Raw genomic sequence first — 21,196 nt, 5'->3', positions numbered from 1 at the left:
TGGAGGCCGGCGACGGGCAGAGGGACCACGGCTTCGCTCCACAGAGGAATGGAGAAAGCAGCCCGATGTGCCAGATCGACTCACAGATAAGCCACAGCTGTTTAGCTGGGAAGTCTCAAGCCACGTCTCCAAGGCCGGCTGATACACGGGGCAGCTGTCAGCAAAGGATGGGCCCATGTGGGCCCGTGTCCAGCGTTCTGGCTGGCACCGCGCCAGCCCAGCCCGAGATAAGTCACTGGCCTTGACGCTGAGCTGGCATCTCTGGCGTGTCCCTGATTCTGTCGTGCCGTGGATAGAAGCCACGGCTGAAATTTGTTCTCCCCATTGAAAGTGGTGCTGGGCTTGGGGGGCACCTGGTGGGGCTCCTTTTGGGATCAAAGCCCCCCTGTAGCTTCAGGCAGGATCTCCCCTAACCTGAGTCATGACCCAGTGCCCCGGGGTGGGCTGGGGAGCCCAGCAAGCCGCACACCGTCCTGACTTGTGGCTCGCCAGTAATGGGCCATGCAGGGTCATGCCAGCTCCTTCCAGAGCAGAGATGGATGGTGAAATGGGCTGGGGCAGGGTGCACAGATGGGGGCAGGAAATCAGTGTGAAATTCATGGAGTACACGGCGTGGGAGGCTTCTTTGGCTTCAAATTGGGGGCCCATGCAACTGAAAAAATGACCCATGTACGGCTGCCTTCTGGGACGCTATGGAGGAGCAAATGGTCAGGGCCCATCTAGACCATCTAGACTACTGTGCCAGGCCAACCAAGATCAGCGCCCCACTGTGCCAGGCACTGCTCAGACCCTGACCAAGATCAGGGCCCTGTCGGGCCGGGCGCTGCCCAGACCCCGACCGAGATCAGGGCCCCGTCGGGCCGGGCGCTGCCCAGACCCCAGCTGAGATCAGGGCCCTGTCGGGCCGGGCGCTGCCCAGACCCCGACCGAGATCAGGGCCCCGTCGGGCCGGGCGCTGCCCAGACCCCAGCTGAGATCAGGGCCCTGTCGGGCCGGGCGCTGCCCAGACCCCGGCCGAGATCAGGGCGGGGGAAGTGAGAGTCCTGGCACTAGTGCGTGGATCCTGAGGTGGAGAGGGGGTGAGCTCGCACAGCGCGAGGGGGCTGGGAGCTGGGTGCTCCAGCCCTGTGAGGTCCGTGCCCACGGGCGGCTGGGGCCGGTGCCATGCAGCTAACGTTGAACGGGCTCTTTGTTTCTTTTCCTGTCTAGATAGAAAAGTCCAGGATGAAAAGGCGCTGGGAAAGTGGGAGTGAAACAGTCGCTAATCTGCCCGGGAGGGGGCAGGGAGCTGAATTCTGTGCCAGAGCTAGGGGTCTAACCACTAGAGCCTGCTTCCTCCCCGCAATGGGGAGAGAACCCAGGAGTCCTGACTCCCAGCGCTCCCTGCTCTGACCACTAGACCCCACTGCTCTCCCAGGGGGAAGTCCAAGCTGAAGCAGTAGCTGCCTCTGGGAGCTGGGACTTTGGCCTCATAACATTTCCCACACGAAACAGGAGGGGAGCCAGGACTCCTGGGTTCTATCCCAGCTCTGGGAGGGGAGTGGGGGCTAGTGGTTAGAGCAGGGGGGCTGGGAGCCAGGACTCCTGGGTTCTATCCCAGCTCTGGGAGGGGAGTGGGGGAGAGTGGTTAGAGCAGGGGGGCTGGGAGCCAGGACTCCTGGGTTCTCTCCCCAGCTCTGGGAGGGGAGTGGGGGCTAGTGGTTAGAGCAGGGGGGCTGGGAGCCAGGACTCCTGGGTTCTATCCCAGCTCTGGGAGGGGAGCGGGGTCTAGTGGTTAGAGCAGGGGGCTGGGCGCCAGGACTCCTGGGTTCTATCCCAGCTCTGGGAGGGGAGCGGGGTCTAGTGGTTAGAGCAGGGGGCTGGGCGCCAGGACTCCTGGGTTCTATCCCAGCTCTGGGAGGGGAGCGGGGTCTAGTGGTTAGAGCAGGGGGCTGGGCGCCAGGACTCCTGGGTTCTATCCCAGCTCTGGGAGGGGAGTGGGGTCTGGTGGTTAGAGCAGGGAGCTGGGAGCCAGGACTCCTGGGTTCCATCAGTGTATGGCGTTGGGGGGAGAAGTACTTTGGCCGCTACCACAGTATAACAGCTGACTCCAGCGGCGGCCTGGGCTCAGGCCAGGGCGGGGGCTGGAAGCGGCTGGGCTGTCTGGAGATTCCGCTCAGAAATTCTCCCCCAGCGCCCAGCTCGGGGCTTCCACCGCCTGGCCTGAGCACCGGGGCAGCTCCTGCCCGCACGGGAACCGAGGGAGCAGCCGCTCTGGCTCCATGGCCCAGCCAGCGCTGAGCTGCCAGCCAGCGCTACGGACCCCCTGGCCTGAGACCCCCCAAACTCATTTCACACCAAGCCTCTGTCAGAGGGGAATGAATCTTGGTCTCGCCTGATTGGAGCCGGTGCCCCCTAGAGAAGACAGGCCCCAATCCCGCCCCCCCCCCTCCCCCCCGCCATCCCGTCCCCAGCCCTGGGGCCGGATCAGAGCTGGTGCCCCCTGTGCCCCTCTCAGTGGGTTAGAGATGTGAGTGCCCAATGGGCAATAGACCTACCCCACCCTGTGCCTGCGCCCTGCTCTGGGGGGAGCCAGGGGCCCTGTGAGTCAGCAAACAGCCCTGGGGTTGCTGCTGGAGCCCAGGGAGTGCCGGGAATCGGTGCCAGGAAGAAGCAACTCAGGCTCTGTGACTCACGCGGGGTGAGTGGGACACGCCTGGCAGCCCCAGGCGGGGACCAAATCTCAGCAGTGACCCTTGGCAACCACAGCATCTCCCCAGCAGGTGTGGTGCTCGCTCCTCCCACACGGCATTTCCACCAGGCCAATGGGGGAGGCAGGGAATTTCCCCCGCAGTTTGCACTAGTGTGTACCGGGCCCCGGGCCCAGGATCGGCTCCCAAGGAGCCAGCTCCTCTCCTGTCGTAAAGCAACCCAGCTCCACTGAGACCCACCAGCTGGGGATGGGTCCCATTGACTACCAGCTCCCCCGCTCTAACCACTAGACCCCACTCCCCTCCCAGAGCCGGGGAGAGAACCCAGGAGTCCTGGCTCCCAGCCCCCCCTGCTCTAACCACTAGACCCCACTCCCCTCCCAGAGCTGGGGAGAGAACCCAGGAGTCCTGGTGACCAGCCCCCCCCCACTGCTCTAACCACTAGAGACCACCCCCTTCCCAGAGCTGGGGAGAGAACCCAGGAGTCCTGGCTCCCAGCTCCCCCCCCCCGCTCTAACCACTAGACCCCACTCCCCTCCCAGAGCCAGGGAAAGAACCCAGGAGTCCTGGCTCCCAGCTCCCCTGCTCTAACCACTAGACCCCACTCCCCTCCCAGAGCCGGGGAGAGAACCCAGGAGTCCTGGCTCCCAGCTCCCCTCCCGCTCTAACCAAGCCACCCCAGTTCCCTCTCTGTGGCGTGTTCTCCCGGCTGCTCTGGGCGCCTGGTGTCGTCCTTCAGACTGCACTCCCCCCAGCTCTGGATCGCACCGTCCCACGCCCGGGGGACAGGGAATGACGCTGACACGTGGGAGCGCCCTATCTTCTTTCCCAGTTGCCTTGGGATAGTTACTGCGGGCGGGGAGGAGGCCGGGTGAGAACACTTTGCCCTGCAGTAACATCTTGGATGGACTTGGCCCAAAGGGCTCCGCTCCTGGGGCCCTTCCTGGGAAACTCAGGAAGTGTTTGCCCCTGGCTACACAGGGGAAACTGAGGCACTGAGCGTGCCTCACCCAAGGACACAGCGTGTCAGTGGAGTGCGGAATAAAACCCCAGAGTCCTGCAGTAACCACTAGACCCCATTCCCCTCCCACAGCCAGGGACAGAACCCAGGAGTCCAGGGTCCCTACCCTGCCCCTGCTTTAACACCTATATCTCATTGCCTAGGGGAGGAGCAGCATGAACTACAGCAGTTAAATCCCAAAGTGAACCCTGGATTCAAAGACCCCCCAAAGTGAGAATTCCCTAAACTTTAGCTACATTGTTCTAAACAGAGAGACACGCCACTGAGCTCAGAGGGGTACAGGGACTCCTGGGTTCTATCCTCGTCTCCAGTGGGGGCATGGGGTCTAGTGGGAGACCAGGGGGTGTGATCTGAGTCATCTGAGGTTTGTCCCCGCTAGCTGACCCACCTCCGCAATCTAATCATTGCCCGGTTTCACCCTCTGTTCTCACACCCTGGGCGTGGCGCCTTTGTGGGGACAGGCACACGCCATCAATTAACACCTCGTAAATCCTGGTGCCCTTCCCAAGTGCCAGGGCCTGGCTCTGTGGCCTGCCCGCCACTCCCCTCTCACACCCAGCCTGTTCTGCGGTCCCTGGGTGGATCGAGTTGGGCAGGTCTCAGCCCAATTCCTACAGGGGCTGTTGTGTCTCCAACGTCCGCCACAATGGCACCAAGCCTGTGGGGGCACCTGGGCTGGAGAGAGAGACAGGATGGGGAGACCCCACCCTGGCCCCCCAACTTCTAACGGGCTGCCTGGCTATTCCTCGCTCCTTGCTGCCCCTGTGTGGTGTGTGCGGGGGCTGCAGGCTCTGCCAGGTTCCCCAATGGACTGGGCGATGCAGAACATGGGGTGTGAAATCTGGGTGGGCACTAGAGACCCTGAGGTGGGTGGGGGCGGCTCGGCACTGGGCTGCCACCCACAGTCAGGGGGGTGAAAGCCTCTACCAGGGCCCTGAGGAATCATCTGTCTCACTTCCTCCATCACGGCCAGGCTGGCTCTGGACACAGCGTCGCCCTCTTTAGGGGGTGGTTTGGAGCGGAGACTCAGGACTCCTGGGTTCCATCCCCAGCTCTCGGGGGGGGGGAGGGGGGTGTTGGTCAGCAGCTGTGTCCTAGTCACAACGACACCACCACATAAAGCCATTGCACTGGGTCACAAAGTCATCATGCTGGCGGGGGAAGGGGCGGAGAACCCAGGAGTCCTGGCTCCCAGCCCCCCCCTGGTCTGACCACTAGACCCTGCTTTCCTCCCAGAGCCGGGGATAGAACCCAGGAGTCCTGGCTCCCAGCCCCCCTGCTCTAACCACTAGACCCCACTCCCCTCCCAGAGCTGGGGAGAGAATCGAGGAGTCCTGGCTCCCAGCCCCCTGCTCTGACCACTAAACCCCACTCCCCTCCCCGAGCCGGGGATAGAACCCAGGAGTCCGGGCTCCCAGCCCCCCCTGCTCTGACCACTAGACCCCGCTCTCCTCCCAGAGCCGGGGATAGAACCCAGGAGTCCGGGCTCCCAGCCCCTCTGCTCTAACCACTAGACCCCACTCCCCTCCCAGAGCTGGGGAGAGAATCGAGGAGTCCTGGCTCCCAGCCCCCTGCTCTAACCACTAGATCCCACTCTCCTCTCAGAGCTGGGGAGAGAACCCAGGAGTCCTGGCTTTTAACCCCCCCCCCACCCCGCTCTAACCACTAGACCCCTCTCCACCTTCTCCAACTAGCAGCCCAGGGGATAGAACTACAATCCCCAGCAGTCACTGCGGCAGCGCCATGCATGCTGGGAGCTGTAGTTCCATTCTGAGGAGCCCTGATCACATGCCTCCCACAGGCTCCACCTCCTGAGGGGAGGGGCAGGGCATCACTTCCGGGGCGCGGGGGCAGGGAGGGGGTGGGGCTGGGTTGGAGTGAGAAGATGCTGCTGAGAATAGCAGTGAGTGGGGAGGGGGCTGGGAGCCCGGACTCCTGGGTTCTCTGCCTGGCTCGGGGAGCGGAGTGGGGCGGTGGGTTAGAGCGGGGGGCTGGGAGCCCGGACTCCTGGGTTCTCTGCCCGGCTCTGGGAGGGGAGTGGGGTCTAGTGGTTAGAGCAGGGGGGGCTGGGAGCCAGGACTCCTGGGTTCTCTGCCTGGCTCGGGGAGCGGAGTGAGGCTGGTGGGTTAGAGCAGGGGGCTGGGAGCCCGGACTCCTGGGTTCTCTCCCGGCTGGTGGTTAGAGTAGGAAGTGAGGATTTCATCAGATTCCATCGGTGGTGCTGGGCTCAGCTCCCTCCCTGGTGTGGGGGTGCCGGGGGCAGGCCCTTGTTTGGAGGAGATGGGGGGGGTCCCTGCCTCGGGCTCCGGTGGCAGCAGGGCAGGGGGGTGCTGCAGTGTGGAGCGGGAGCTGGGCACAGAGCGGGTTGGGGGTGGAGGGGGCAGGAGTGCTAGGAAGTGACCTATCCCCGGGTGGGGCGGGGGCAGCGGTTCATTCTCCCCTAACTGTCCGGGTCTGTCCCCAGCGCGCCCTCCGGCCCGGCTGCCAGGCAGTGACCGCACTCCGGAGCCTCCACCGCACGCCAGTGAGCCACATCCCGCTCATCCCCATCGTGGTGGAGCAGACGGTGAGCCGGTGCCCCTCACTCCCGACCCACAGCCCCCTGCCAGCCCAGCCCAGCCGGTGCCCCTCACTCCCGACCCGCAGCCCCCTGCCAGCCCAGCCCAGCCCAGCCGGTGCCCCTCACTCCCGACACGCAGCCCCCTGCCAGCCCAGCCCTGCCAGTGCCCCTCACTCCTGACCCGTATCTCCCAGCTAGCCCAGCCCAGCCGGTGCCCCTCACTCCAGACCCACAGCCCCCTCTAGCCCAGCCCTGGGTCTCTCTGGACAGGGCCTGTTCAGGTGTTGGCTTTTGGGCTGAGCTGTTAACATTGTCTAGCAGCTGAACTGAGCCCCACCAAACTCATTTCACTTGTGAGCTGCTCCCACACGCGATCATGAATCCTGCTCCCCTCCCAGGCGCCCCTCTGTGCCCCCCGCACTCCCTCCCTGCCCCTGGAGGAGTGCTGGCCGTGGGCTGAGCTCCGGGTGTGTGTTGCAGGGCCGCGGCGAGAGAGCCTACGACATTTACTCCCGGCTGCTGCGAGAGAGGATCGTGTGCGTCATGGGGCCGGTGAGTGTCCGTGGCAGCTCCTGGCCCAGCCACCCTGGGCTCGCGCAGCCCCCACCCAACAGGAGATAAAGGGGGGGGGCCCTGTCTCTAACGGGGGCACGGGGTCAGCCACTCTAGTGTCCTTCTGGGCCAGAGCCCCACACACACACTGGACCAGGGGGCCAGCAAACCCTCTTGCTGTGCTGTCAGACCAATGGGCCCTTCTATCCCTGTATTCATCACCCCAAATAATGGACTGGACCAGACCAATGGGCACCAGAGGAGGCGTTCCACCCCACATGGTGGTGAGGAGTGGTTTGAGCTAGCAGAATTCCTTCCTGACCCCTGACAGCCATGCGCCCTGAAGCAGGAGGCTGCCTCCCCCTGATCTTCCCTCTCTGAGCCACGAGAGTTAATGGTCGTGAAATGATTCGGCCTTGGGGGGAAAAGCCTCAAACCGCCCCCGCCGCTGCATTTGCTTCTCCAAGCCCCTGCAGCAGGGAGTTCCCCAGGTTGCTGCCACCTCTCTCTCCACCCTCTGCAGATCGACGATGGGGTGGCCAGTCTGGTCATTGCCCAGCTGCTCTTCCTGCAGTCAGAGAGCAACAAGAAGCCAATCCACATGTACATCAACAGCCCCGGTGAGTGGGAGCCCAGACCGCGAGCGCCACCCTGAGAACAGCCGGCCGTGCCCCGAAGTGCCCCCTGCTGGCAGAGGCAGGGACTGGAGCAGCCAGTGCTGGAGCCTTGCTCCCTCCAGCCATCCCCCTGCTGGGTCCTCGCCATCATTCTCCGTTCTCCCTCTAGGTGGTGCCGTGACCTCGGGGCTGGCCATCTACGACACCATGCAGTACATCCTGAACCCCATCTGCACCTGGTGCGTGGGGCAGGCGGCCAGCATGGGGTCGCTGCTCCTGGCTGCCGGCTCCCAGGGCATGAGGCACTCCCTGCCCAACTCCCGCATCATGATTCACCAGCCTTCGGGAGGGGCGCGGGTGAGTCCGGGCACCGATATGCCCCCGGATGGGAGTGGGAGCCCTGGGGTGGGGGACGTACGGGGGCCACCCCAGCAGGCACTGATGAGGAATGATTGGACCACGGGGGCGGGTTCCCCTCTGGCTGCTGGTCTTGGGGGTCCCTCTGGGTTGGGGGGACCTTTGACCTAAGGTCGCCGTCCCCGAGTGGATAGAGACTCCCGATCGTTCCCGGGCGATGCCTGGGACGAGTTTGGCGCAGCTGTGCTCTGCGCCTGGTGCAGTTGGACTAGTCGGGGTGGGGGCTCCGTGAAACCAGGCTGCACCTCACGGTGCCTCCCCGCAGGGGCAAGCCACGGACATCGCCATCCAAGCCGAGGAGATCCTGACGCTGAAGAAGCAGATTAACGGGCTGTATGCCAAGCACACCAAGCAGCCCCTGGAGGTGATCGGTGAGTGCCCCCGAAATCTCCCAGCCGTCCTCTGGGGTCTCCGGTGGAGAGAGGCTGATGGGGGAGGGGAAGGCGGGGACAGCAGTACTGGGCTTCCCAAAACGTCTCCGTTCCGTGGGTGAAATGGGAGGGAGTGCGGCCCCCGTCACCAATGGGCCTGGATCCAGACCCCCTTCCCCTCGTGTGGAGAGGTCAAAGTTCAGATCCCGAAGGCAGAGCGATCAGCCCTCATGCTTCAGGGCATCAGCTGCTTGCGACTGCAGGGGTCAGGAAGGAATGGATGCTGTAGGCCAGACTGATGGGGTGAAATATCTCGAGCAGTGCAGGGGTTTGTTAACTCCAGAGCCCCAGCGGGGCTAGACCCCTCTGCTCTTCAGCTCCAGATGTGGGAACTCCAGGGGGATCTCCAGTGGCTGCTGCAGTGTTAAGGCTTTTATCCCCCCTCTCTCTTTGGGTCAGTCACTAGAGGGTGATGTGCCCTGGGCTAGGGTCTAGAGGCTCCCCCCAGCCCAGGGCACCCTTCACCTTCCCCGTGCTCTTGTCCTGCAGAGTCCGCCATGGAGAGAGATCGCTACATGAGCCCCATGGAAGCCCAGGAGTTCGGGATCCTGGACAAGGTGCTGGTCCACCCCCCTCATGACGGGGAGGACGAGCCGGAGCTGGTCCAGAAAGAGCCTTCCCCGCCTTCCTCCTCTTCCTCGGCTGAGCCCTGAGAGCCCTCTGGGCTCGGATGGGAACCGACAGAGGCGGCTGGGGATCGTTCCAGCCAGGAGAGAAGAAGCTGGGAGACACCAACCCCGCGAAGCAGAGGGGTGGGGGCGGCAGGGCCCCATGCTGAGATTACTCCCCCTCCCCCCCCCCGCTTGCTAGATGGATGCAAGAGGAAACCATCCCCATACCCCACACTGGGCGTCCCCCTCTGGTGCCCCACCAGCAGCTGGCGAGATGTGTTGGTCCGAGCTGGGGTGTGTCTGGCAAGGTCCGATTATTTTGGTACCTTTGGGTCACAAGGACACGCTCCCCTCCTGGTGTAGAATCGTTAGCTGAATGATCGTTACTAAATTAAACTCGCCAAGCTGTTCGCACTCTGTGTTGGGTCCTTTCCCCTATAACGTCAGCAGGTGAAGATGCGTGAGACAGATATTTCTTAAGATTGGGGGGGGTGTCTTTATGCTCCCCATGTCCTGGTCCCCTTGTGTCTCTTGGAGCAGCCTGGGGGCTGCTCTCACTTGAGTTCTGCTTCCCACTGACCCGCAGGGAGCAGGGAATAGCCCAGTGCTGTGTGCCCCCCTCCCCCCCAGCAGCTGGGACAGTCCCTGCTCAGGAGGGATTCTCAGCAGGTCTTTGCTGACCAGCGAGTGTGTTTTTTGCATAGGACTGTTTGTGGAAAGACCCCAAGGAGGGTTTGCAGCAGCCACCTCTGGGGTGGAGCGCAGCAGCTATTTAACAGCGCACAGCAATGCCACACAAGGGTCTGGTTCACTCTGGACTGAAATGTGGCCAGCTCTGGGGTGGGGCAGGGCAGGTCCACGCTGGCTCTTGTAGAAGGGTGACGTAATGCACTGGCCTGGGTCGTGCTCTGCCCCTGGGGAGGGGCGGGACAGGCCGGCGGCCGGAGCCTTTTAAAGCTAGCCCGGGTAGAGCACAGGGAACGTCTGACCTGGAGCAAGGGGGCGTTGGCCCGGGAGGAGGGGGAGAGGGGAGCACGCGGGTCTCGTCCTGTGGGGTCGTCCAGGCCAGGAGGGAAAGACGAGCCCGTCGGGCTGACGGCAGAGGGGATTCGAGGGAAGGCAGCAGGGAGCTGCGTAAAGGGGGGGTTGGGGTCGACTCCGGTGCGGATTGAATCTTCTGTGGGCCTCAGTTTTCCCTCCTGGGGGTAGCACAGCGCCCCCTAGCGCCATCCTAGGGCATTGGGATCAGCACTGATTGCGAGGGACCCCCCAGGCCGAGCACCTGCCCTGTGGGGCCAGATCCAGAGCCCCCCCCCCCCCCCAGTGTCCTGCAGCACCAGGCCCCTGAGTGCCCAGCGGGGGCAGCGCTGCCCCCATGGGGGCCCGGCTCCGTTTCAAAGGGGCTCGCAGAGACTCTGCACAAGCTGTGGGCACAGGGAACAAGTACCCGGCTCCTGCTTTGCACACGAGAAGGAGAATAAGTCTGTGTATCTCCTGCTCTACAGCCCCATATCCAGTCCTACGCGCCCCCCTACGCCCCCTATTTCCATCAACGCTCCCCGTCTATTGACACACACACGTCTCTATCCCTTATGGCCACAACCTCTGCCCTTGTATAACTCCATGTCTGCATCCCTCTAGAGCCCTTTAGATCTCCCCCAGAGCCCCTTCAATCCCCGTCAAGCCACGTGCACCAACCTCCCCCATCCATGTGGGCTTCACAGCCACAACTACAATTCCCAGCATGCCCCTCTCCTGAGCCACGCCTCCCCCACCTAAGCAATGCCATTGGCTAGCCCTGCTGCCTCCTTACGCAATGGAAAGCCACAAAGTGGGGCAGACTGGCCAATGGGAGAGGCGCGGGGAGGCGGGCTGTTTGAAAGGTTCCCCGGGCCAGGGAGGTGGCTTTTGTTTGCTGATCCCACAGTGAGCTCAGCTGGGTGAGCGGGGGTAGGTTACAGGGGGCGGGGGCTGGAGGGGGTTGGTTTGGGTCTGGGGTTAAGAGGTGTTGGGGATGGAGGAGGTTGGGTTCATAGAATCATAGAATCCTAGATTATAGGACTGGAAGGGACCTCGAGAGGTCATCGAGTCCAGTCCCCTGCCCGCATGGCAGGACCAAATACTGCCATGCGGGTTGGGGGGGGATATTTGGAAGGTCTGTGTGGGAGGGTTGCTGGGTTTGGCTAATGGAGTGGGCAGTTGGAGTTGAGGGGGGTGGGGCTGAAGATGGAAGGTTGGGGTCTGGATTGTGGGGGGCTGGGATTGGAGGAGTTGGGCTGGAGGTGGGGTGCTGAGATTGAGGGGGTGGGGCTGGGTTGTGGAGGGTTGGGGGCTGGAAGTGGAAGGTAGGGGGCTGGGATTGAGGGGGCTGGAGGTGTGGGGTTGGGGTCTGGATTGTGGGGTGCTGGAACTGAGGGGGGATCGGGTGCTGGATTGAGGGGGTTGGGGGCTGGATGGGGGGGCTGCATTCTGTGGGGCCCAGCTCTCGGTTGTGCTGCGGTGTCTGGCACTAGGAGCCCCCGGGCTCTGAGCTCCTGGAGGGAGCAGCGCTCGGCCAGGAGCCCTGTGGGGGTGTCACCAGTCGGTACGGATGATGAGGTGCCCCTTGGGATGGGGTGGGGGGCCTGAGCCCCCATTTTTCCTGCCCATCTGGGAAGATGTTGAAGCGTCTCCCCCTTTCCTCTCAGTTCCCATTGGTCTGCAGCGGGAAGCCCTGGAGAACTCGGGGTGCCCCCCGGCGCACCAGGCTGAGCCATCGCCAGGTAACTACCAGCACCATGGTCTGGCTTTGGGGCTAAGGACCCCGGGCGCCTTCTCTCACATTAAAGGGCTTCAAAGCCTCGTGGGCCCCTCCCCTCTGTGAAGCTGGGGAGCTGGTGTTGCCCCTTCTTTACTGGAAAGGGAAACTGAGGCACAAAGGGGGTGGGGACAGGCTGGGACCCAGGCTCCAAGTTAGAGCTGGGAACAGAATTCAGGGGTCCCGACTCCCAAACCTGCTTCTCTAATCATCTTGTCTTCCTCATTAGACCCCGAATCCCCCCTAGTGACAGGAATAGAACCCAGGAGTCCTGACCCACCTATCCCTCTCCCTCTAGACCCCACTCTCCTCCCAGAGCTGGGGAGAGAACCCAGGAGTCCTGGCTCCCAGTCCCCCTGCTCTAACCACTGCATCCCACTCAGGAGTTCAGGCCAAACGTCTCGGCAGATGTAGGGGCAGGTGCCCGCGGGGATCCGGGTAGTTCCTGGCCCTGACTCGGCGCAGGGAGCGGTTAGGTAGGAGCGCCTGGCTCCATATCAGAGTGCCAAGCCCTGGGGGGCAGCGTGGTGCAGTGGTTAGAGGAGGGACTTGGGGAGTGGGGTTCCTGGTGGTTTTCTCTGCCTGTCTAGGCTTGAAACAGCGTGATCCAGGGTGGGGCTGGGAGCCAGGACTCCTGGGTTCTGTTCCCAGCCATGGGAGGGGAGTGGGGTCTGGTGGTTAGAGCAGGGGCGGGGCTGGGAGCCAGGACTCCTGGGTTCTATTCCCAGCCCTGGGAGGGGAGTGGGGTCTGGTGGTTAGAGCGGGGGCAGGGCTGGGAGCCAGGGCTCCTGGGTTCTGTTCCCAGCTGTGTCCCTGACTGACTCTGACCTCTTGGGCTAGCAGCTCCTTCACCCCGGTCTCCCCGCTGGTGCCCAGATTTCAGTCTCGCTCTTTTCCCCCACTGTAGAGACCAGGGGTTTAATGGCCAAGTACATCCCCGCGCCAGGCATCTCTTCACTGGTGGGGACCAGCCTGGACGACCTCGATGGCCCCCTGGAGCTGCTGGAGGGGGGCGGCGAGCCGAGCGGGGCCTTCTGCTGGAGCGCCAACATTGATCACTGCATCTCGTACCTCAACGAGGCAGGTGGCGTCCCGGGTACCAGGCAAGGGGGGGTTAATATTCCCTGGGCAACGGGCTGGTTCCCGCCCTGACTGCGGTGGGCCCCGTTAACCCTCCTCGCTCATTTCATGGGGGGATCCCATGCTCATTGTGAATTTCCTGGGACAAAGAAAAGGCACCTCTCCAGCCCTGGGGGATTCCCCTGCCAACAGCCAGGCTGCAGCTGGCTCGGCCCTGGAATCCAACCCTTCTTGGTACAGATCCTTGGGGACCCTCAGCATGGGGAGCTGGGTCAATGGCTGGGGGGAAGTCAAATTGGCCATGGACAGGAGATGGGGGGGACAGGGGTGGAACTAATGGGGAGGAGCTACAACTTGGAAGGGGGTGGGGCTAATTGGGCAGGGGGCGGAGCAAACGGGGTGCGACTGGACAGGATTTGGGGTAATCAGGGAGGGGGTGGGGGAATGAGGGAGCTAATTGGGGGACATAACTGGGGAGTGGATGGGCAGGGGATGGGGCTAATTGGGGAGGCGGGTCACAAGTGGGGAAGGGGCGATGCTAATTGGGATCCAAACCCTGCCCAGATGTGACACCCCCACCCCCCGGTCTGGCCCATCTGCCCCTGCAGGAGGTGGCGGGGCTGGGGCTGGCCCCGCTCTATGCGGAGGGAGGCTTTGACCTCCGGGCCCTGGTGAACGGCACCTGGGCCCTGCTGCGGCTCTACCGGGAGGCCTCGGCCAAGCTGGGTGCCATGGAGGCCGAGGAGCTGAGGCGAGCCGGCGAGCTGGGCTACCTGAGAGGCCGGCAGAGCAAGCTCAAGGTGGGTGCTGGGGAGCCGGGGGGGGCGGGGGGGGCAGCTGTGGTTTGCACCAGGTCGGGGAAAAGGCCCATCTGGCTCGGATCCCCACCCCCGCCTCAAATCGGCCGAAGGAGACATGCCCAGTCTTGTGCCCTTTCTCCGGCAACGGTAGGCACCAGCGGGTTCAGCCGAGGGGACAAATTGCCCGCCAACAGCCTGGTGCGTGTTTTTGGTGGCAGTGGGATCCCCCTGCGTTGGTCGTCGCCGTCTCCCCTGAGCCTTGCGGTCGGGCTGCCCATCTCTTAGCCTGCATCGCCGTGGGTCAAGATGCTACCCTGGCATGCTACTTTCCAGTGGCGGAGAGTTCCACAGGCTGGCGGTCGGCAGGAGAGGAGCGTGTCGGGGGGGGGGGCGGCAAAGACTTTGAGCTGAACAAAGGGGGGAACTTGAGGGGGTTGTGGGGGCGGACGCTCCCAGCTGAGTTGAGGGATAGTTTCCCAAGGGACGGGGAGGAGGCCTCGGCATTCGAATCGGTGATTCTTCGCGCTCTGCAGAGCGCTGTGCCCAGATGGGTCCTGCCCTCCAAGGCAAGCTAGATGCTGCCCCAGGGCGCTTACGGAGGTGCCTCTGGGGGATCAGACAGGGCCCCGGTGGGCTTGGTAACTCCTGCCAGGCCGGGGGTGGTGCTGGTCCTGCATCCACCGTCTCTTTTTCCCCCGCCAGGCGCAAGTGGAGGCCTGTGAGCGAGAGATCGCGGCTGTGCAGAGCAAGGAGCAGCAGCTGCAGACCAAGAACAAGGAGCTGTTGGCCTTGCTGAAAGGAGAGAAGGACGAGGTGAGGGGGCGCGGGATGGGGGCATCTTCCCACCCGGCTGCCCCATCCCACGGTGACCTCCCAGCCCCCTCCGGTGCCAGGCCCCGGTGGAAGGGGAGCATAGAACCGCCAGAATGGGTCGGACCCATCTCCCATTTCTGACAGGGGCAAGCCCCAAAGGCTTCGGCTGGGGGGGTAGAAACATCACAGCTGCAGTTATGGGGTAATCTGACCCCTAATGGACACTGGCTTGGGTTAACCTCTGTGCATTAACTCTTCCAGCTCTGGCGGTTGGTATCCGTATCACCTCCCAGTCCCGCTTGGCATCTGGCTGAGTTCTCGGCCTCGACGGCTTCCTGTGGCAGGGAGTTCCACAGGCTAGTGACACACAAGCAGCCAGTGTGCTGCTGGAGGGTCCTGAAGGCACCCGAGTGACACTGATCGGAGCCTGGGTTCGAGCTGGGCAAAGGGGCTGGTGCAGGTGCCGGGGCATCCCCCCCCCGGCACACCTTGGGGCCCTATCCCCTGCACTGGCTGCCCACCCAGCAGCCCTGCCTCCCTACTACCCGCCCACCCAGGGACACCCCCCACACCCACCCACCCGGGGGCATGGCTGAAGCACTGGCCAGCAGCGATGCGTGATCCAGAAGGAAGCCCGGTGCCCCAGTGTAGATGACTGAGGTGGGGGCCCAGCTTCGGTTGAGTCAAGCCCTGCGCTGGGCTGGTCCATGTGCCCCTCGGGGCAGAGGTTGTAGTGAAGGGGGGGGCAGTGCTGCCCTGCCCCCGGGGCTGTCCCAGTTTGATCGGTGCCTTGGGGTGCCCAGCAGGTGGCGAAGCTCCAGGCTACCCTGGCCAGCCGTGGGGCGCAGCACCGCCACGAGGTGCGGAGGAAGGAGCAGGAGCTGAGCCGGCTGAAGGAGAAGATGAGCCAGCAGCAGACGGACAAGAGGGACAGGCGGGCGGGTGAGTGGGGAGTGCCGGGGTGGGTGGGGTGACCTCCCCTGTGGATCTACCTTCTGCAGTTCCCATGGGATTCAGGCTTCTCCACTGGCTGCGTTCTCTGCGGCTGTTAAACAGCTGCCACGCTCCGCCCCAGAGGCAGCTGCAATTCAACGGTGGGTGAGTGGTGCCTGCAGAGGGCTCTGGGGATCTTTCTGCTAGAGGCAGAAGATTTCAGCAGAAAGCTAAAGTTCAGGAGAGGTATCATTGTACAGTCGCTAGAGAAGGGGATGTTACGGGGCCAGGACTCCTGGGTTCTATCCCTTGCACTGTCAAGTGAGTGGGGCCCAGTGGTTAGAGCAGGGGGCGGGGAGCCAGGACTCCTGGGTTCTGTCCCTGGCTCAGGGAGGGGACTAGTGGTTAGAGCAGGGGGCGGGGAGCCAGGACTCCTGGGTTCTGTCCCTGGCTCAGGGAGGGGACTAGTGGTTAGAGCGGGGGGAGGGAGGGTTAGCTCGTTGGGGGGCTGTCCTTCTGAGAGTCCCGCCCTTGCTCTCCCCAGCCATGGAGATTCTCAACAGCCTGGGCCGGGCGGACGGCAGGAGGGCAACCTGGAAAACTGGGAAGTCGCTCGGCAAGTAAGAGACGTGGCCTCCGCGGTGGGCACTTGGCGGGCTGGGTGCTGGGCTGGGTGGAGGTGGCCCCTGGATATGGTAGACAAGGGCAGCTGGCATATGCGGGCGGGGGGGGGGGCAGCTAGGGAGGCAGTGCTGCTGTGGGGGGGTTGCATGGCTGGGTCTGATTGGTGGGGGGAGGCTGGGCAGGGGGCAGGGAGTTCCCCTCTGTGATGGCTCAGGGAGGATGATGGGTGTGTAGGCAGTTTTGGGGGGGGGAGTCTGAGTGGATGATGGGACATAGGAAGGTGGGGTTTGTGGGGGGGGGGGTGTCCTGTGGGGGCTCTGGCTGAGGGAGGCCAGTGGAGCGGAGATGGGGCCGGGGGGGGGGGGATGGGAGGGTCTGGGTGAATGGGAGCAGTAGGGGTGTCTTGGTGGGCGGGTGCTGGGGTGGGGTTCTGGGGGTGGGCGGGTGCTGGTGGGGCTCTGGGCAACACTGGGGTGGGCGGGTGCTGGGGTGGGGTTCTGGGGGTGGGCGGGTGCTGGTGGGGCTCTGGGCAACACTGGGGTGGGCAGGTGCTGGGGTGGGGTTCTGGGGGGGTGGGCGGGGGGTGGGGTGGGGCTCTGGGCGACACTGGGGTGGGCAGGTGCTGGGGGGCTCTGGGGAACACTAGGGGGCTCTGGGGGTGGGCGGGTGCTGGGGGATGCTGGGGATGGGGCTCCGGGGGTGGGCAGGTGCTGGGGGACGCTGGGGTTGGAGCTCCGGGGGTGGGCGGCTCTGGGGGACACTGGGGGTGGGCGGGTGCTGGGGGATGCTGGGGCTGTGGGGGTGGGCAGGTGCTGGGGGTGGAGCTCTGGGGGACACTGGGAGTGGGGCTCCGGGGGACGCTGGGGTTGGGGCTCTGGGGGTGGGCGGCTCTGGGGGACACTGGGTGTGGGCGGGTGCTGGGGGATGCTGGGGGTGGGGCTCCGGGGGTGGGCAGGTGCTGGGGGACGCTGGGGTTGGGGCTCCGGGGGTGGGCGGGTGCTGGGTGGCTCCGGGGGACGCTGGGAGGTCTCAGTGGGTAGCTCCCCGCGGCATCGCTCCCCGCCCGGGCAGGAAGGAGGAGGAGATGTTCCGCTCTCTGCTGGCGGCCCAGGAGAAGCAGCTGCAGGAGCGGACGCTGGAGAACGCGGAGCTGAAGCGGCTGCTGGCCCAGCTGCGCCAGGACGTGGGGGGCCTGCTGGGCGAGGACGGCGTTGCTGCCAGCGCGGCCCAGGTGAGCTCTGCCCTCCGGGGGCCGCTGGGGGGGGATTGCTGCCTCCCCGGCCGCTCATCCCGCCCCGTTCCCCCGCGCGCAGGGAGGCGGAGGGGAGCCGGCGCCCGAGGGGACCCGTTCGTCCGACGCAATGTGGGAGCAGCTGACGCGCAGCGTCCAGGACCAAGGGCGCAGCTTCAAAAGCCATGTGGAAAGTCTGGGCAGTCAGGGTATGACACCCCCCGTCTCCCCGGCTGTGATCTCGCAAGGTGACAGGCTGGGCATCTGTTACCCCATGGCCCCGTCTCCCCACCCCCATCCTCCTGCCCTCCCCAAACGTGCCCCACAGGAATCCCCCCAGTCCCTCTGGAGAGGGAGCCCAAACCATGCACCCCCACCGGCTGCTGTCCCCACATCCTCTCCTCTGTCCCTGCCCTAGAGAGACGCCCAGTCCCTACGCTGAGGGGGATTCACTCCAGGGTGTGTCCACCAATGGCCCCCAACCCCACTCTCCTCCTCACTGGGCCAAGAAGGGGGCTTGCCCTGCCTGTTCCTTCAGTCCTAGTGGTGGTGGGGGGGGAGATTCTCCCCTCCGAGCGGCCGTATCCTGGCTCCCCCCTCGCCCCCAGTCCCACCTTCTGGAGCTCAGCTGCTCTTGCTCCATCCTTCCAGCCGTGGCCGCCGGCTCCCAGGGGTGTGAGGCCGAGGGCGGGGACCACGTGATCAGCGTGACGGACCACGACAAGGAGATCATGAAGCTGAAGGCGGAGATCGAGGACAGCCAGCAGCTCATTGTCTTGCAGCAGCAATGTTTCCAGGTGAGCACCCTTGCAGGGGGAACTCCCCCCCCCCCCCCCCCCCCCCCCCCCCCCAGTACCCCACAGGTGGGCCCCGGGTTCCTGAGCCACAATCAAGAGATGGGAGCATCCCATGGCATTGTCTGAGCGGCTGAACCATCCAGTGGTGCTGGAGCTCATCCCACCCACCTGCTGCTGGGCTCCTGGGTCCGGGTCTGGTGCCCACCCTTCCAGGAGGATGGTGATAAACAGGGGAGAGGTCAGAGAAGAGCCACGAGAAGGATTAAAAGATTGGAAAACCTGCCTCCCAGAGAGAGACGCCAGGTGCTTAACAAAGGGGGGGGTGACTTGCTCACCGACTGGAAGTCCTACCTGTGCTCGTCCGTCTACCAGGCAAAGGTCTAAGGAGCCAGTGGCTGGATGATGAAGCTAGACCCGTTCAGACCGAACTAAGATGTACATTTCCTAACAATGAAGGGGGTTAATTAACCACTGGCACAACTTACCAAGGGCCGGGGGCAACTCTCCACCACTGGCAATGGGACATCTCGGTTCTAGTTCAAACAGGAACGATTCAGGAAGTCCCATGGCCTGTGTTAACACACCAGCCCCAAACCAGAGAGAGACAAAACAGGCTGCTTCCTAAGAGAGAGAGGTACAACTCTCCCCACCATACTCCGGGGGGGCTGTCTGCTGACTGCCTCTGGTGGCAGGCTTCCCCGCAGAGCCCCCGGCCTGCAGGCCGGAGCAAGAAAACCCAGTTTTCAAATCCACCATGTTTTGATAGCTGCTTCCCAGCTTGTCTGGGCTCTTTGTAATTGTTGCTCCAACTCGGAGATCACCTCCACCTGCCGCTCAGTCTCTGTCTCCCTCTGTTGGTTGGAGCATGTACTACAGCAGAAGCTGGTGCTTTGTGACCCAAAGGTGGTGGGTTCGATTCCCCGCTAGCCACACCTCCAGGGGATTGGCGTCTCTCCCCATCCTTCTCCCAGGAGCAATTGATCGCAGCTGCCAACAGCGAGCTGCCGGCCAACCTGAGGGGCTCCTACTTCCTGGAGGAGCAGCAGCGGCTGCAGGAGGAGCAGGAGGCGTTCCAGCAGCAGAAGCGAGCCTTCGAGGAGGAGCGCAAGAAACTTCACGGAAGCTGCCATCCGCCTGGGGCATGAGGTGGGAAGGGGGCAGGGGATCGCTCGCTAAACAGCATCCTCCTCCCTGAGTCGGCTTCTGGATTGCTGGCTCTGTGGGTCATTTCGTGGGGGGGGCGGGGCCTGTCTCTTTGGTTCTCAATGGCATTCAGATGCCCCGCCCCTTTAGCCACAGGTGGGCCCAAGGGTCGCTGGTGCAGAGGGATGCAGGGGCAAGGGCCAGGTGGCGGGGAGCGCTTGGAGGCTGGCACGCGGCAGCACCCAGGGAAGCCGTTTGAGAAGTCGCTGGAGTCAGGCGTGTGAGCAGTGGGGAAAAGGGGAGGGGATTGGAAGGAGCCGTCCATGGGATCTTGCCGTGGTCTCGAAAGAGGCCTTCCCTCCCCCAGCGTCTTATTTCTCCTCGTCCCCTCTCCTGCCAGAGGAAGCAGTTTGAGGGGAGGAACGAGCCCTGCTCCTGAAGCAGCATTTCCTGAGCACGATGGCTGGGCTGGAACCCAGAGAGCCCGGGCGGAGGCAATCGGCCCCACTCGCCGCACAGGGTGAGTAGGGCCGGACCAGCACCCAGGTTTCCGGCCCAGGCACGTGGGTTCCCACCACCACTGGGAAAGGCACCAGCTCCCTTGCCCTGGGCTCCGCACTTGTATTGCAATGGGCAAGCTGGGAACCCTGCTGCTTGCCCCGGCTCAGACCGTGCCCTGAAGCTTTCGGGCACCCGGCTGGAAGCAGAGCTGGTGCAGAGGCTCTGGACTCCTCCTCCAGGCAGTCCTGACCGGCCCTCACACACCCAGCACTGTCTGTATCTACGCTCCTGCGTGTGAGCGCTGTGTTTGCAATGTCCTTGGCCAGGTCCCATGGCTGCTCGTTCTAACCTCCCTCCCTTTCCCTTCCTCCTCAGCTGCAGAACAGGCGAGTCTCCCCCAGCCAAAGAAATGAACAAACCACCTACACCCCCCACCCGAAAGCCAACATCCCAGTGGTGCAGGTCAGAAGCAGGCACCTCGCCCCCAGTCCCGCCACCCCCAGCACGGCGGAGCTGCTCAGGGTGCTGAAGCTCATCCGGATAACGGGTACGGGGTGGCAGGGGAAGGCCGCGCTCTGCGAGGTGGACCAGGCATAAGCTAGTCATGCCCAACCGCTGTGGCCAACTGCATCACTGCAGCCAGACGGAGCTAACCAGTGACCGAGCCGGGCTGCTGCAGTTATGGGGCTGGGGACTTGGAACAGCCCTAGAGGGTCACGAGCAGCACGCGGGTTGGCTGGAAAGCAGGCAATGACGGCACCCCGGGGCCCAGCACAGGGACTCATTGTTGAGGAAGGGGAAGGATATGCACAAAAGGCTGGCTGCGAAATGGTGGAGAAACCAGGACGGGGACCTGTGGCAAGGATTGGGGAAGCCGCCGCCAATGGGTGGTGGAGGGTGGGAATCTGGGCGAAGCTGGGTGTGTGGGGAGGGGGTAGAGGGGAGTTTATTAGCAACTACACCCGCTGGTAGGATTCAGGTATTAAGAGCAGCTGCTATGTCTCCTGCGCTGTGTTTGGGACCTTCTTGATGTCCCCATGTGTAAGGGAAAGAAAATGGAATCTGGGACGTAGTAGAAGATGATTCTGAATCTCTCATCCTGATCTCCCCACAGACCCCCGCTCCTCACGCAAGGTAATGACCAGAAGGAAAGCCACAGAGATACTGCCTGCCAGACAGAGAGCGAGGACTTCTGGCCCGTTAGTGGTGACCTTCTGGACCGTTTCTTAGACCGCTCCTTCTAGCCCCTTGCTGCGTTTACCTGGCAGAACCTGACCTCAGACCACTGTTCCCACCCAGCTCCTCCATTGCTGGAAGAACAAGGTCAGCTGCTCCCAGTGCTTCACAATCTTTGACCACCACTAGAAACATTTGTGTGTGTGTATGTGGGGGTGTGTGGGGTGTTTCTCCCCCTCCTTGGAAGATCTAATCCACCCTGATGAGTGCTGCCTTCCGGCTCAGACCTCCATAGCTGCAGCCTGTGTGGATGGTGACTCGGTAGATGAAATCTCACTATGAGCTCATGAGTTGGGAATTCTCTTTGGAGAGGAATCCCTGCGCCTTGCCTGTAAGCTTTTT

At 63.6% G+C, this 21,196-nt stretch overlaps 2 protein-coding genes across 13 annotated transcripts; both read left to right on the top strand.

The window, feature by feature from the left end:
- The first annotated feature begins 5,539 nt into the window (after nucleotides 1-5,539).
- Nucleotides 5,540-9,313, top strand: CLPP (caseinolytic mitochondrial matrix peptidase proteolytic subunit). Its single transcript, XM_065575734.1, has 7 exons — nucleotides 5,540-5,614; nucleotides 6,176-6,277; nucleotides 6,752-6,823; nucleotides 7,347-7,443; nucleotides 7,610-7,797; nucleotides 8,123-8,228; nucleotides 8,778-9,313. The coding sequence occupies exons 1-7, from the start codon at nucleotides 5,597-5,599 to the stop codon at nucleotides 8,939-8,941; spliced, it is 747 nt and encodes a 248-aa protein (XP_065431806.1). The 5' UTR covers nucleotides 5,540-5,596; the 3' UTR covers nucleotides 8,942-9,313.
- A 965-nt stretch (nucleotides 9,314-10,278) lies between these two features.
- Nucleotides 10,279-20,453, top strand: LOC101940763 (afadin- and alpha-actinin-binding protein). 12 transcript variants are annotated; one of them, XM_065575729.1, is made up of 13 exons: nucleotides 10,281-10,839; nucleotides 11,587-11,661; nucleotides 12,604-12,780; nucleotides 13,385-13,576; nucleotides 14,279-14,389; nucleotides 15,193-15,331; nucleotides 15,867-15,942; nucleotides 17,018-17,177; nucleotides 17,260-17,425; nucleotides 17,829-17,974; nucleotides 18,946-19,120; nucleotides 19,518-19,637; nucleotides 19,994-20,452. In XM_065575729.1, the coding sequence occupies exons 3-11, from the start codon at nucleotides 12,682-12,684 to the stop codon at nucleotides 19,117-19,119; spliced, it is 1,263 nt and encodes a 420-aa protein (XP_065431801.1). In that variant the 5' UTR covers nucleotides 10,281-10,839; nucleotides 11,587-11,661; nucleotides 12,604-12,681; the 3' UTR covers nucleotide 19,120; nucleotides 19,518-19,637; nucleotides 19,994-20,452. The 12 variants fall into 12 exon arrangements, with proteins under 12 accessions (XP_065431804.1, XP_065431805.1, XP_065431801.1 ...); XM_065575723.1 differs by having other exon boundaries at nucleotides 10,285-10,849; nucleotides 12,604-12,776; nucleotides 19,994-20,437; XM_065575721.1 differs by having other exon boundaries at nucleotides 10,285-10,839; nucleotides 12,604-12,776; nucleotides 19,994-20,436.
- The last annotated feature ends 743 nt before the right edge of the window (nucleotides 20,454-21,196 follow it).

This window comes from Chrysemys picta, chromosome 22 (genome assembly GCF_011386835.1).
Source record: "Chrysemys picta bellii isolate R12L10 chromosome 22, ASM1138683v2, whole genome shotgun sequence".
In the NCBI taxonomy this organism is placed as follows: Eukaryota; Metazoa; Chordata; order Testudines; family Emydidae; genus Chrysemys; species Chrysemys picta.
Note: the sequence above shows the minus strand (reverse complement) of the source record. Positions and strands in the feature narration are given on the sequence as shown.